The 16,830-nt window shown below is 36.8% G+C and overlaps 1 protein-coding gene and 1 long non-coding RNA gene across 5 annotated transcripts in view; one reads left to right on the forward strand and one right to left on the reverse strand.

The window, feature by feature from the left end:
- The window catches only part of LOC150097180 (RNA binding protein fox-1 homolog 2-like), a 678,934-nt gene that overhangs the window by 333,369 nt on the left and 328,735 nt on the right, over positions 1-16,830 (forward strand). For all 4 annotated transcript variants that reach the window (XM_090406839.1, XM_090406842.1, XM_090406843.1 and 1 more), the window contains exon 2: positions 16,270-16,413. In XM_090406839.1, coding sequence (XP_090262965.1) covers positions 16,270-16,413 — 144 coding nt within the window. The remainder of the gene's footprint in view (positions 1-16,269; positions 16,414-16,830) is intronic.
- Positions 13,605-16,830, reverse strand: part of LOC150097182 (uncharacterized) — a 33,330-nt gene continuing 30,104 nt past the window's right edge. The window contains exon 3 of the long non-coding RNA XR_016549647.1: positions 13,605-13,680. This is a non-coding gene — a long non-coding RNA (uncharacterized LOC150097182). The remainder of the gene's footprint in view (positions 13,681-16,830) is intronic.

The raw sequence follows: 16,830 nt of genomic DNA on the forward strand, positions 1-16,830 counted from the left end.
AAATCATGTGTGTGTGTGTGTGTGTGTGTAGGCAGAATTGACGGGTATCTTTGAGCGGAAACACCTCACAAATTTTTGTAACAAATTTCATTTGAATTTGAATTAACCTGTCTCGGGTGGAGGTGGAAGCTTTCTTTGGGAAACGCGGATTCTTTTGATGGAACACATAAATTGTTGGAGAACATTAATTAACAGAGAAATAGGTTTCAATCCATAACCATTACTATTGATTATTTAATGTGTTTCTCGTGTGTTTGACTTTCTTTTATCAACTTATCTGAGATTTTTAAATTTCCTTCGCAAATATAAAAGTTAATTGAACGATTGCAGTCTTGACGTCAGTAAAAACCTGAGGATGATGAAATAGCGCAGAAACAATTGATATATCGAAAGAAACAAAAAAGAAGACTGACTTTTTGCTTTACTAAAGTAAAAAAAAAAAAAAAAAAAATCACTTGTTTTTGCTCAGTAACAATTTCCACCTTAGTGAAAAGTAAAAAAAAAAAAAATAATGCGGTAAGAAATCCAATATGCTTTGTTCTCTTGGAAGCAAGCTGAGATCGTTTGTATCCTGGGGAGGAGAAGGCAGTGAAGTTAAAATTTTTACGGTGCTATAGCACCCTGGATGTAATTTAGTTTATTATTATAGCTTTTCCCTTAGGGATGAGGCGGGGCAAACAATGTGCCATTTGTGAAATTTGCCGAAAAAAATGAGGAGAGAGAAAAGAGATGAAGTGAAAGATTCAATTACATAAAATCAGTTTATTTGTATGTAAAGAGCGAAGTTTTGTGCTGCCACGGAGAAGATAAATGTTGTATGTTCTTCCCTCTTTCATCAAAGCAGCAAAAAAGAATTGGCAGTCTTCCTACGTAATGACATCGTGCTCTTCTAACACAATCCCTCAGAGCTACCTTTGCATACGGTTAATAATTTAAAGCCCAGGTTTGAGGGGACAATAATTGTGCATTCTCGACGTTGTGCGACACATTAATTTTATTAGTGTCATGGCTTGCTAAAAGGCGCACAGTAGTAGCAAGGAGATAGTCATTGGAGCAAAAGACATAAATGGGTGACGAGATTATTTACGCCAGAGCAAACTGACACTTTCATTTCTTCGCTTTTTTTTTTTTTCGTTTTTGACGATTTTATTTTTTGGGTTTTTCAGACATTCAATTCTCTTTTACTGAAAGCAATCCAGCAAGATAAGGTTATGAAATAGATAGATGACACGTACATGGAGAAAAAGGAGGATAGAAAGAGAGAGTGAGTGAGAGTGCTTTGCTTGCATTCCATAAAAAAAAACAGTAATTATTGTCTACTAGATAATCTTTCATCCTTTAAATAATGTATCAAAGTCTCAATATTAAAAACATTATAATAATGTTAATATTTATTAGTCTCCTTACGGTCACGAGAAGGATGCAATATTTGCACTTCCGGTTAAAAATGTATTAGTCTCCTTACGGTCACGAGAAGGATGCAATATTTGCACTTCCGGTTAAAAATTTATTAGTCTCCTTACGGTCACGAGAAGGATGCAATATTTGCACTTCCGGTTAAAAAGACCTGAGTTCGAATCCAGTCTCGACCAGGGACGTTTACATGAACCTTCCAAGTGACGGTGAGTTAATCGGTCTCGTGCAGAGGTAAACGAATAATTGTTCCTAAGGCGTTTCCAAAAAAACTGCAGGAGATAACGTTCTTTTAGTTTCACGTGATTTTTTGATAATCGCAATATAAACAAAAAGGCAGTTGATCACACAATTCGACACATTGATGGCCTCATGATGTCGATCACTGTTTAATTCTACCTGTGTGTTTTTATATTCTGTACGTGTGAATCCAATCCCTGAAGCTTTTTTCAAGCTCCATTTCAAACCGCATAGCTTGAGTGATTTTTTTTGACTTCTACACAGAGGTTTTAATCCTACAAGAATTTTTCTATTTTAATTAATTTATAAACGCATTTTTATTTATTTATTAGCTGATACAGAAATACTACACTAGAAACAAAACATAAAACTTTTTTAAACTACTTTAGACATACAATAAATGTCATGGCGGTCTCACACCATACTATGTAATACATCGTTTAACTTTAAATAAAATCCGTTTGATTTGAGATGAGGTTTGGAGGGAATCGACCGTGAGATGCGGTGATTGATTCATTCAATCCAATACCCTTGGAGTGTAATGGATGGCAATGCCGTAGCCAATGGAGTTCTAACTGAGGCTCGGCTATTGCTGTTACCCTCCTACCATGATCAGAGCTTTAATAGCTCAATAACACCTTATCCCTACACTGTCCTCTACAGATAATGGGGAAGATGAAAAGCATTCTTGCTCCTCCCCTTTAAGCCAGTCCTTATAAGGACTATAAGATGAGATTTGGGGGAGATATGTTCAACCCAATACCCTTGGAGGGTAATGGATAGCATTGCTGTAGCCAATGAAATTCTAACTGAGGCTCGGCTATTGCTGTTACCCTCCTGCCATGATCAGAACTTTAATAGCTCAATAACACCTTATCCCTACACTGCCCTCTACAGATAACGGGGAAGATGAAAAGCATTATTGCTTCGCCCCTTTAAGCCAGTCCTTTTAAGGACTATAAGGAGATGAGATTTGGTGGTGGAAATCGACAGTGAGATGCGGTGATCAATACCCTTGAAGGATAATGGATGGCAATGCTGTAGCCAATGAAGCTCTAACTGAGGTTCGGCTATTGCTGTTACCCTCTTGTCATGATCAGAGCTTTAATAGCTCAATAACACCTAATCCCTACACTGTCCTCTACAGATAACAGGAAAATGAAAAGCATTCTTGCTTCGCCCCTTTAAGCCAGTCGTTATAAGGACTATAAGGAGATTTGGTAGTTGAAAAAGGGAGGAGAGTCAAAATTAATCGACCGTGAGATGCGGTGATTAATATGCCCTTGGAGGGTAATGGATGGCAATGCTGTAGCCAATGAATTTCTAACTAAGGCTCGGCTATGGCTGTTACCCTCTTGCCATGATCAGAGCTTTAATAGCTCAATATATATATATATATATACACTGGATGCAAATATATGGCCAATATGGTGCATGAAGTAGACCTGTTCATTATGCAAGAGTGTTATTGATGCTGCATGACTAAGCAATTATACGTATGCTCTCTGATCTCAGCAACAATGCAACCAATAAATATCGGAAAACTGTAAAGTTTTCTTCAGAAACTACTTTAGACACGTATATCGAATGCATCAACCACCATATACATGAAAAGAAATTGCATTTCAGTAAGAACCTCGCCTACTGTTCGTAGAATTTCAATTTATGGCTTCCTAGTCATTTCAAGGATGTGTTCAGTATGGAAACGTGACTAAAATCCATGTTATTCTTTCTTTTGGTTATTGTACTGATTTCTACCGTATTCTTTCTAATGCTTCTTGGATATAATGAACATTGGTCTTAGTCTTTCTATATACAAATATAGAAACTTTTTTGCTTATGCTTGAGTATAGGTTAAAAGTATATATATAATTTTTTTGTATACTATAATATTATTATTCAAAACAGCGAAAAAGTTAATTATTTTTCTTTCTCTCAAAAAAAATTTAATAATATGATAATAAACCCATTTTAATTTCATATGAAAAATATATGAATTATACACTCGGATTTTTAATTTTGTTGTTTGGGCGGAATTGAACCGTGAGATGCGGTGATTAATACTCTTGGAGGGTGATGGATGCAATTCTGTAGCCAATGAAGTTTTAACTGAGGCTCGGCTATTGCTGTTACCCTCCTGCCATGATCAGAGCTTTAATTTAATAGCTCAATAACAACTTATCCCTACACTGTCCTCTACAGATAACGGGGAATATGAAAAGCATTCTTGCTTCGCCCATTTAAGCCAGTCCTGATAAGGACTTAATTTTGTTTACCTTTTTCATTCCATCTACATTAGTTTGGAATAGTCTTTCTTCTAAGTTACAGAAAGACCAACCCCCATTGTTTAACCAACATTATTCTTTCGTTGGTAAGATCCGATGTGGAATGCGAAAAACCTTATATAAGTGCATTTCAACTGAGATGTCGTTTCCCACGAAACAATAAGTGGGAAGATTACCCTTAAAGTGAATGTTTTAACGCACGTTAAAAATGAGCCTACACTTTATTACAATGACAATATAGTCAGGCTCTCACTATAGGGAACTCAAAGGACTAAAGAAAGAAGTTGCTATAGTGAATTTTTTTAGAACAGTATTATTCTGTATAAGGCCTTTGGCCAGAACTTTACAGTAGTTTGACATATTGAGTGAATTTACTAAAGTGGTGTTTTCTATAGTCAGAAATGATTATATTTTGATCATTTCTGTTTTCTCGAGTGTGACTGTACTTTTTACAACAACAAAGAGTACTAAATACTGGAATTAGCTAAATGAAAAAAAGCTTAAAAAACAAACGAATTTCATAGTATTATTTATTCATTTTCTTATTTTTTATGGTTTGTCAACATAATTTAAATCTGATGTGTCAACAGGAGGCGCTGCGCGTTGTATTCGTTTGGAATTATACTTGGACTATTAAGTTGTCGATCATAGAACTTTCGTTTATCTATACGATAACTGCAAGAAACGAAGTTGTCCTATGTCACCATCTCCATAACAAATTCAAAGAATCTGTAGTGGGAGAGAATTCTTAATCTTTGTTTCATGTTTGATTTTTACCTGAGACAAATCAAATCCAGCTTAGAAGTAAACTTATCCCATCTCAGGAAATATATTCTAGTATCTTAAATTTTATTATTTTCAAAATAAAATATTTCTGTAAATAAACCATAAATAATATATTTTGGTGTTTGATCGTTATGTTTGATATAATTTATAAAATCAAAGAAAATTAGTTGACACACCATTAATTAAAAAGCTACTTCTAGATATATATTAGTGACAAAGAAGTTAAAACTTCTTTGTCACTAATATATATAACGTTACCCTGGAAGTCCTTTTTAGGACTTCCAGGGTAACAATTAGCAATGCTGAACCGAGGAAGTAAACTGAGGTTCGGCTGTTGCTGTTATCCTGGGTGTGAGTTTTTGAGTTTGCTCCCTTAGGGTTTTTGCCTTAAGGGAGCACCTTGAGTCTCCGAGGAAGATGTTCTCCGGCACGGCCCGCTGAGGGGTTCTTGCCGGTGAATTATTTTCCTTGGAATTTGAGCGGTTCTGCTCAGTGGTCGGGAGCCCGTCACTGAGTTGAACCAACGCTGAGATATGGACGGTCTTTCGCCCACTATGGAGTGGCCTAGAGATCGTCCGATTTTTTGAGATTTTACCCTTTACTTACTAATCAGGACTTCCAGGGTAACAAATGGCAATGCTGAACCAAGGAAGTTAACTGAGGTTCGGATGTTGCTGTTATCCTGGGTGATGAGTTTTTGAGTTCGCTCTCTTAAGGTTTTTGCCTTAAGGGAGCACCTTGAGTCTCCGGGGAAGGTGTTCTCCGGCACGGCCCGCTGAGGGGTTCTTGCCGGTGAATTATTTTCCTCGGAATTTGAGCGGTTCTGCTCAGTGGTCGGGGAGCTAGGACGGGGGCGGCCGTCACTGAGTGGAGCCAACGCTGAGCGGTTCTGCTCTGTCGGGGTGCTAGGACAGGGAGCCTGTCAGTGAGTGGAACCAACGCTGAGATATGGACGGTCTTTCGCCCACTATGGAGTGGCCTAGAGATCGTCCGATTTTTTGAGATTTCACCTTTACTTACTAATCAGGGTAACAAATGGCAATGCTGAACCAAGGAAGTTAACTGAGGTTCGGCTGTTGCTGTTACCCTTCTGAATTTCGAGAGTTCGCTCTCTTAGGGTTTTTGCGTTAAGGGAGCAATTTGAGTATCCGGGGAAAGTGGTCTCCGGCACGGCCCGCTGAGGAGTTCTTATCGGTGAATTATTTTCTTCGGAATGAGCGGTTCTGCTCGGTGGTCGAGTTTCACTGAGTGGAACCAACGCGGAGATTTAGACGGTCTTTCGCCCACTATGGAGTGGCCTAGAGATCGTCTGATTTTTTGAGATTTTACCCTTTACTTAAACACAGGGCTTTAGACAAGCCAAAAGTCCTTTTTAGGACTTCCGGGGTGACAAATGGCAATGCTGTCGCCAATGAAGTTTTAACTGAGGTTCGCCGTTACCCAGCCATGACTAGAGCTTTTTAGCTCAATAACACTCCATCCACACAGATTTTCTTCATTCAGATGACGTGATAAAGAGTCAAGGACTCAGTCCATCGCCCAGTTCTTTTAAGAACTTTAAGAAAAACTTTGAGTATTTTGATGTAAAATTCCGGAAGAATTTTGCTCCCGGTGAGGGGGTTTGCCCTGAAAGAGCATTTTGAGTCTCTGGGGAGGGTGTTCTCCGGAGTGGCCCGTGAAGGACTTTGTCGGTGGATCTTCCTGGAATATGAGCGATTCTGCTCGGTGGTAGGGGGCCCGTCACTGAGTGGAACCAACGCTGAGTTGGACGATCTTTCGGCCACTATTGAGTGGTCTAGGGATCGTTCTAATTTTTATACAGGGCTATACTTACGTATCAGCCCCAATGTAGCCCATGCATGTCGTACGAGGCGACTAAAATGGGTACCCAGGGAGGGTAATGAATGACAATGCTGTAGCCAATGAAGTTTTAACTGAGGCTCAGCTATTGCTGCTACCCTCCTGCCACGATCAGAGCTCATAGCCCTATATTTCCCCATCCATATATTTTCCTCTACAGATTACGGGGAATATGAAAAACATTCTTGCTTCGCCCATGTAGCCAAAAAAAAAAATTGAGAACAGTTTTCAATTATTTTAATGTGAGTGTTCGAAAAATGGCTATTATCAATGTTAAAAGTCACCCGGGGGGCACGCTGAACACACCGAAAGTCACCATTCGGTCTATTGTTTATATTTTAATCTCATTTGTATTAGCATTTTTTTAGAGTTTAGTCATTCAACAGAGCATAGCTGCGAGCGAGAGTATTTACAACTGGCATTTGCCTTTCAATATCGCTGTCAGTATGACATCGGCACAGTTTGTTCAGTACAGGAAACTGGCTTTTAGCACTTCAATAAATCAATTATTTGCTTATTGCATCTATTTTCGGGGGAACATCTCTTGAGTTTGTAATCCTTCGCTCTTTCTACGCAAGAACGAGAGAGGGAGAGCAGTCGCCCCGATAAAAATAAGAGCACAGAAAAGGGTCCTTCATAGGAGATATTTACCGCTTCTTCCAAGTTAGGGAAGCACAGCTGGCCGAGAGAGATGCATCAAAGAGATATCGCGTTACACAACGCTGCCTCTTGTGATGTCGGGGCGCGCGCGTGAAGCTTTGTGTACTTTCAGGATGACCCGCGTCTGCCGGAAGGCGGGGTGAAAGGAAATCGGATGAGGTGAGTGAGGCAGGGAAGAATGAGATGACAGCCGTTGCCTAGGAAACTAAACGGGAAAGGGGGGGGGGGTATCCAACGTAGCACGTGTGTGTTTAACTGGGCATGATACGGACCAGCATGCCGACTTTGTAGCTTCTCCCAATGTGAGCATAAAAGCTTTCTTACGGTACTTGCTTGTCTTCTGCATTCTGTCTCGTGCGTTGCCCAAAGAGGTGTTTGTACTCATCACCAGTTTATGACTGAAAGGAAAAAACAGATGACAAGCTAAGATTCGTTCAAGTACAAAGCGTATAGTGAAATGGATTTTTTTTTTTTTGTGCCCAAGCGCCTCAACGAGGTGATCTGACACCACTTGTATCGAGCAGCCAATCGTAGAACATTACAGACGTTCCGACAAATATCGGAAAACATTTGGGTGCACTCTTGTATTCAGGTAAAAAGAAGGTTAAGATAAAGGATTGGCCAGGAATGAACTTTTCGAAATATATTAGTATCAATATAATTATAGAGTGTGATACGTCTTCATACTTGGCAAACTTGTAGTCTGCCTAAGACGGAGGGGTTGATTTTTTTTTCGGGATGGTCAGCTAATATGCAGCAAGAGGGCACACGGAATTCGTTGTCTGCTTGTTCATATTGTTGTATAATATGTATAATATTATACAACAATTTATACATATACAGTATAAATATGTATGCATGCTTGTTTGTTTATATAAACAAATTTATATAAATTTCGATCGTGCATTCGAAATATAAATTCCATGGAGCATATCGACCTGGTTAGGATATCCTGTCTTCCAACCTATAGGCATGGATCCAAATTCTACCAATGACATTGATGATTGTGAGCGTTTCAGCCCACAAATAATAGAAAAAAAAATGTAAATTTTAAACTATTGCCTGATCTACAGACCAGACAAAATGCTTTTAGCACCATTGCAATCAGTGCTAGTAATTGTCGTATTTGATGTTTGGTTTATGCAATTTCTCTTCGGATGAAACTGAAATTGGGAAGCACTTATGTAGTGTTCTACTCCTTGTTGATGGACATTAGATTTCCGTAACACCCTTCTGGACGCTCTTGGTGTTCACTTCCTTTGTCCTCTCGTGCATTTGCTGGCTGAAGTGGCACCTTTATATCGCATCGGCTGATAACGTTGCCTGCAGCTGATTTTGGACAATGCCCTCATTTATCAATGTCGTAAGTGGATAAATTGCTGATAGAACATCCTATGATAACACATCTTCCAAAGTTGTTCTACACATGCTATTGACAATACACAGATGTCAGTCTTCTCTAAGGGTTTATCTGTTTGCCATACATAGCAGTGTAAGCTACAGCTGACAACAAGCATCGATGCATTCAAACTTAGGGATGACTCAATACAAATACGCGGTGTATTTGAAAGCATTTCCAGTTTCTTTCTTCAGAAAGGCATGCATTCGTTATATTGTATTTAATTTGATCGGAATTAAGGGACGAAACAACTCTAGATCTGATGCCAATGCATTATGTTTCTTGGTTGGTCTGTGTTTTCTATAGGAGAAAACCTGGAGATTACAAAATAAAAATCCCACTCATATATGCACGAGATCGGGTACTCACAATCAGTCCAAAAGGCGTCATAAATATTCCTATTGTGCTATGAGAAGAATCGAATCAAGTCATTCCGACCACAGGTTGTCATCGCTACCGACTACGCCACGGTTGGTTACATTTAATCAAGTATGAAATTTGTATCGCGCCTTTATCGATGCAAAACGTAAAACTAATCCACTTAGGCAAGAAAACGTACGTTTAATCACAAAAGATGAACGAAAATCATTCGCATTCACAGAAAGTAACTCAACAGGAAATTCCGTAAGGTTATAATTAGTTCTTCTCTACACTTGAGACTCGTGGCGCCACCTATTGTTACTTGTGTACCCGTTCTCTACTCGGTAACAAATAAAATCAGCGTTGTGTTTGTGTTGAAGGAGACCCTTCAGCCCTTTACAAGTAACGTGCATGTAGTGTTAATGAAACATGGGTGAAATGCGTTAAGGAAATGTCGGCATTGTCGGTAAAACTGACAGGAACACCTGTTACAGTACAGAAAAGCAGTCAACCCAGAGATTAATACGGCAACCTTCATCTGAATCAGTTTCGCAGGGAAAAAAAAAAATGCAGTTCAAATTGCGAAAGCTGTTTTGTCTGTCCGATCGATGCAAAATAAATCTTATTTGCATACAAGGAAGTAATGTAGTTATTTGATTCCTTTAGCTGCGCCTCTTCCTCTTTCGTTCTATCAAAAAAAAAAAAAGTGAATGAAAGTAAAATGAAGTCTTATGTTTTGAAAATGTAAAGACTTCCGTTTTAAAATGTAACCATGCTCGCATGAGCTAACGATGTATGGTTGAATTGTAGCTCTAATAAAATAGGCCCGCTGAGAACAGAGTGAGATTGTATTTAGTCAAAAGCAATTGTTCTTTTGATTAAAGAAAGTTTCTCGGTCATTTTCCACGAAACGCTAAGTTCCGCATTCTTAGGCTTAGGCGTCCAACTTTTGTGTATCGCCTGTGCTTAAGAATATCAAACCTAGCGTTCTCCCTACTCTCAGAAAACAGAAAAATGAACCCATTGACTTAAAGTCTCGACTGCGAGTGAATTATAATAATGTATTAATAAGATATTTGGTCTCAGTCACAAGGGAACCAGGACCTCATAGTCGCAGCTTGGTTTGTACTAATTCAAAGTACCTCACTTATTCTCGCATGGGGATACACAAGAATTGTCGATGATTTCTAAATAATAGAATGAATTTGGATCGATGTATACCAAGCAGATGACCTCAATTTTTCATTGTTTTACGCGTCCACTGTTGGAGTTTATATCGATCATCGTTGAAGTTAAATTTATTCGGAGATGAGGGGGCTACGAAGTTTATCTCAGACTCGTTTGAATTGTTGAGTACATCTACTTCATTCTAGACAACATTAATCATCCTTGTATTGATTAATCGAAATTTATTTTTTTAAATATTAAACACTTAACTCGTGTAATCAAGTTCAGCTGCTTGGATAAAAGGGTCATTCCGTAAAACTTATTTAAAATAAGTTTTACGGACTGACAGTAAATCAAATAATATCATACCCGTTGAGGATACTTAGAGCTGAATAAAAAATGAGTGATCTGGGAATCTTGCATTGGATGACGCTATTACCAGATAGGTGGCGCTATTATACGCCACCTATCTGAGATGCTACCAGGAAAAGAACTACTTTGTAAAGCTATTGGCTAACAAGAATTAGAGGAGGATCACTGATCAGATGTATCACACTTTATAAATTGCCTGCCAGACAAAATAGTTAAAATGAGAAACGTTGACAATAAAAAGGTTAAATATAAACCTGAAAAATAATAATTCTAGATAAGAAAGGACTTAATTCAGATTACAAAAATGATTGTTCTTAAAATAAAAACACCGTACACGCATTTCCGATGAAAATCTATTCCTGATAAAAATCTTAAAAGCCTCCCGTTTTTCGAAATGAGTTTTTTGAACCTCTGTTTCATATGATTAACTTGTCACAATCAGAAGACTGATTGAAAATGTGATCCTCGTTTTTAAAAATGAAACTCAAGAGCCAAGTGTAAAGTTGATGAATTACACACACACAAAAGTTTTCGTTCCTGTTCTGGCTCCCAGCCAAATGGCAGCGCTGAGAATGCCTGGGTACAATTTCCTTTGTTATAGTAATTGTCCCAATCTAGATAAGAGGTGATACAATGCGGGTCAGTGGAAATTGCTACAAAAAATTCAGATCCATTGGAATCAAAGGATGCTGATCTTCTAAGAGTGGAAATTAACAGATAGTAAACAAAAAGATAATATCTTGGACATTTCTGATAATTACAGGAAAGCTCGGATACTTGGTAACTGATAACAGGGTCCTTTTTTTTTCTTACTATTCTGGAGACGAGATGAGAAAATAAGTAATCTGAAAGATAATGATACATGCAAGGAGGAAATGAAAATGGTCAAAATATGCGATCAGACACTACGGAAGGAATAATTTTAAAATGAAGATGGTGTAAACTGATTACATTTATTATTTCCCGAACTAATTAACGAAAATGTTTTGCAATGGCGTAAAAATAGTCGGTTTTCATTTCGGTTCACTGATTTTTCAATATTCCGATCCTTCACAGTTCTTTTGGAACAAACGTCGACTGACAATCATTCAAAATAGATATTTAAAACTTGCTCTTCCTCACACACACAAAGTAGGCAAACAAATCTGTTCAACATTACAGCACACGACTGTCTTTTTTTTTTTTTTTTTCAATTGTTGGTATTCTGGAATATTTACCCAATCACAAAAGAGAACCAAATAATTCGAAACTATACTGTCAGGATACCCACAAAAACACACTTATGTAAAACAAACATACAGTACTTCGGGATGATACAGTTTAAATAGTGCAGTGTTTCCCAACGTTTTTTGGATCAAGCCCCACCTCAACGCATCAAAGATTTTGTTGCCCTTCCCCCCCTCTAGTATAATAGTCAACCAAGTTCTGAAAAAGTATAATATAAATATGTACTTTAAATAAAAAAGGTAAAACTGTTTTTAATTTGACTTTCTTCGATGAATATAAATTTTATATTACATTAAATAATAAATAAATAAATAAATTAGTTAAATAAATTTCTAATAGACTCATCATTTTGATTTTCTGAGAGTTCTTGATACTGTATTTATGTTGATTGCTGTACTAGTGATGTCGGCTTTTTTTCTCGGAAAGTCAGGGTTGCAACATCGACAATTTATCGCCTACAGTGGTGAGTTTTTTTTGAGCATATCGGTGATGAGGTACGGAATGCAACATCATTTTCTAATTGTCCCCGAAAATATTCAAATTGTTCCCCCGTGGGGCGTACACCCCACGTTGAGAAACACTGAAGTAGTGCTATATTAGAGTAGAAAAAGACCCCCCCCCATTCTATCATAATATTATCACATTGAGTAACTGTGGTCTCTCAAAGTAAATGTTAGTTTGCTTACTTGGTGAAAAGGTCGATATTTTACTCTGTTTTCTAAGTAACACACACATTCGCATATCGCGTCTCTCAATTGCTTCTGTTCTCCAACCCAGTTTGGTTTATGAGAATAAATATCGGTAACTTGGGATTTAAAAAAGAAACTCCTATCATCTTGTTTCGCCAATCGTTATCCATTGACACTTTCAGAAGGATCTGGAACTTCGTCGCATCCTGAATGAGACCTGAATCCGGATTATCAAAGTAAAAGGCGTGCGTCCTGTTGACTGCTTTTCTGAAGGCTACAGAACAAAAAGGCAACGCCCAGTCTTAAAATATACTGGCAGAGAACCACACACAATTAATGAGAATTTTACAATCAACTTTCACCTCTATTCTACTGCTTTTATTAGAAAAAGAACTTCATTAACTGCATTTTAAACCAGTTTCTTTTATATTCAATAATATGCGGTAATTAAACTTTAGATGAATTGCAATCAATTCTACTGAAAACAGGCTGAAGCATGTTTTCAAAAACTGTCTGTCTTTTAGTTCATGGCTGCAAAACAAGAATGTCCCTTTCTGATTCTTAAGATGAAAACCCTCGGAATCTTTCCATGCCTAAGACACCACCGCGTGCCTTTTCTTTTCACTTTAATGACAGAATTTACTGCACAGCATCCCACGAACAGCCAGTATTTCTCACAACAATCGAACGCCCACGTGCATTACAGACTTCCTGGACGTGTAGTGGAGCCAGTAAATTACCCACAACTATTCCCCGCTGCTCCTGCTATCAAACAGCTCCTCCCACCTCCCCGCTTTATCTTCGCTACACATTAACCTCCCCTTAACGATTTTCTTCTGTGCTAGAAGGCGTCCCTAATAGTCACTAGGAGGCTTTCGGTAAAATTCGGATAGTTCGTTGCCGAGCCCAACCGGTAGCTAATTTGATTTTCTCTTTATCACCATCCCCTCTCTGCAGTTCTCATATTCTTTCTCGTAATCATTTTCCTTCTCTTTAAACTGCTATAAGAATTATTTTATTTGAGGATTTCAAAGAAAAGAATTTAAACTAAAATCTCTGAGGTGTTCTAGAACAGAAGAATTGGGAGTTCCTTCCTAGCTACCAAATGTATTAATACAAAAAATAATAACGAAATTCCATACTTACCTAAAAATGTGAAGTTTCATCTTTAATTCTTATCAATCAAGAGTCGAGATGCGGATGAATATCCTGTTTAGAACAGCTTGTAGAAAACAGTAATAACATTTTAACATTTCAGAAAAGATTGCGTAGTAATAATGACGAATTTATGTCATTATTACCAAGCTCAAAAAAATTAATACAAGGTTTATAAATATAACTGCTATTTTTATAACAAATAGGTGTTAGAAAAATATCACAAATTACCGAGGGTTTTTTTGGAAAAATTGATATCAAACTTAGTTTCTTATTGACAGTATAATTTCCAAATATAAAAGCTAATAATGAAAAAAAAGCTTGCGAAAGCTAATAATGAGGAATTTATGTCATTATTACCAAACTCAAAAAATTAATACAAGGTTTATAAATATAACTGCTATTTTTATAACAAATAGGTGTTAGAAAAATATCCACAAATTACCGAAGTTTTTTTTGGAAAAATTGATATCAAACTTAGTTTCTTATTGTCAGTAAAATTTCCAAATATAAGGTTATTTAAATATTAATATATCTTTATAAATTATAAAAAAAGGACTTGTGAAAGCTGTATTACTATTAATAGATTAATTTAAAAAATGATATTTGCCTAGATTCTATATGAATCATATATTTCTATATTCTATTCTATATAATTCCTATTCTATACAAAGTATTTTTCTGTTTTTTCTCTGAAATCTAATGTAATTTTTAATTATATTAGATTTCAGAATATAATTTCTGAATATAATCAGTTTCTTGAAAATTTTATAAAATAATTAAATCTTTTCTTATACCTAAAAATATAATTCATCAGCTAGTTTATCTGGCTATCGACAAGAAAACGGTGAATAATGAGATGAATGAGATACATATGAGTCCTTTTTAGGACTTCCAGGGTAACGAATGTCAATGCTGTAGCCAATGAAGTTTTAAGTGAAGCTCGGCTATTGCCGTTACCCAGCCATGACTAGAACATTTAGCTCAATAACACCCCATCCACGCAGATTTTCTTCATTCAGACGACGGGATAAAGAGTCAAGGACTCAGTCCATCGCCCAGTTCTTTTAAGAACTTTAAAAACGGTGAATGATTAGGATGAAACTCTGGGAGGGTAACGGATGGCAATGCTGTACCAATGAAGTTTAACTGAGGTTCGGCTGTTGCTGTTTCCTCCTAAGGCGCAGAGTTTTCGAGAGTTTGAGTTCGCTCAAAAAAAGGAAAAAAAGGCTGTTTTAGAAATACTAAAACATGTGAATCCACATTATTTCATTTTTTTCTCATATCTGTAAGCTGGACACCTCTGTAAATATAAAATTACCATTAAGGCTTGTACGTGACTTTGATAACACAAATTTCGAAATACTTGATATTTTTCGCATTTATAAAAATATTTTAGAATTGGTTTCTTTCCTAAAGAAGTCGAATGCATCAATTGTTATAATTATGAAGAATTATCGCATGTTATTGTATCATACTGTATCGAATAATGTTGCCGGCACATAGTTATATATAATAAATTCTCTGATGTGTAAAAATATTTTAAACAGTTTTACATAACTATTGAAGAAATATCGACCTTACTGGAATTAACTGTCGATTTGAAATACAGCATATCCAGGAATTAGATTTTTTTATGTGAATTCACACAAAGATGGTTACCGACCATCGTACATTAATATACTAGGTGGGCTAAGGGTTAATATGGAAATCTTTGCTCTAGATTTTCGAATATCTAGAGAACCAAACGTGAACTTTTTCAAGTTCCAGGTTTAGTTCTCTAAAGATATCCATACCCACAATAGGATATAACCTACACAGTATTGTGTTGAGAGCCGGAAAACTATTACAGCTAACAGGTCCTGTTAATTAGTAAGCTAACATGCATTAACATGTTAGCTATTTACTTGAAACTGGACATTAGAAATTTAAAGCACCACGTAAGTATTTTGTTCGTGATCTTCTAAGCCTGATTATGTTGGGATAGTATTGAATATAACTCGCATGCTCTTCAACTGTAGTGTGTCTTGAATATTATTCGATCCATTTAATGTATGATAATATGGATGAGCAAAGAACTATCATACAAAATGAGCTCAGTTAAGGATATCCACAGCTAAGTATTAATGTCAGTGGATACGACTTTCATTATGCAAGTGAATGACACCCAATACCTTTATTTATTTATTTTTACCATCAGATATCATGCTTAGATTACCTTTTATTCATCACTTTAGAAGGAAGGTTTTAGATGATATATGCTGGAATATATAGAATTTTAGAGCTGTTTTGTAGAACGGCTATGTTTATTCTCTGCCTGCAGACCCTACCCTTATAACAGTGCCACTCCCTTCAGCAAATGTTGAATTTTTTTGTATAATTTTTTTATAAACTTTTGCTAAAATAATCAAATCTATGACATTACATTTACTATATTAATCTAAATGTAGTTAATGCTAGCGGCACCGAACGAACCGTTGGTTTAATACTAACGTTTGGTGGTGCCATATAGCAATCCAATTTCTGTGTGTGCGTGCGCACGCATATTTAGCGTAATAAAAAATTACCTTTTTGTTACAATCAAATTTAGTTTTTTTATAATTCCAAATGATGCCAACTTCCATTCAATACATTATTTTCTTGTTTATCTCCACAGCACATGGTTCAGAATCAGATGACCTCCACCTACTCCCAGTACACCCAGAATGGGGAGCAGACAACGCAGCAGCGAAATGACCAAAAAGAGGTCTCCACCTTTCATGTGCCTGTCATCACCAGTAACGGAGTGGAACAACAAACAGTAAGTGGACAGGTTGATTTTTGCGTACCCGGTTTGCTTGCTTCGAAATCTTTCATCGTTTTAATTATTTCCACGGGACGTTTTGAGGCTCATTTACTTTTGCGCTGTTGGGAATGATAGAAGATCTAGTTGAAATACTTTTTTTTTTTTTTTGGAATTTATCGAGGTGTTATTGAAGTAATTTAAGAGGTGTTATTTGGGGGTTTTGAAAGGAGCGTTCCCTTCCACCAAAATAGATAAAAACCACTCTCAGAACAGACATAAAAGTATTGCGAAAGACGTACTGCCAACAAGAAAAGGTATAGAAGAAAGGAAAGTGAGAAAAATATGTGGAACAGCTGTGAATCATAAAAAATGATCAGTATAGTTGTTATTACATTTGATTCTTGCTGGAATCTTTTTTACCGGTTTTGCCAC

The sequence above is a fragment of the Typopeltis vanoorti genome, chromosome 17 (genome assembly GCF_054136105.1).
Source record: "Typopeltis vanoorti isolate ZY-2024b chromosome 17, IOZ_Tvanoo_1.0, whole genome shotgun sequence".
NCBI classification, from domain to species: Eukaryota; Metazoa; Arthropoda; class Arachnida; order Uropygi; family Thelyphonidae; genus Typopeltis; species Typopeltis vanoorti.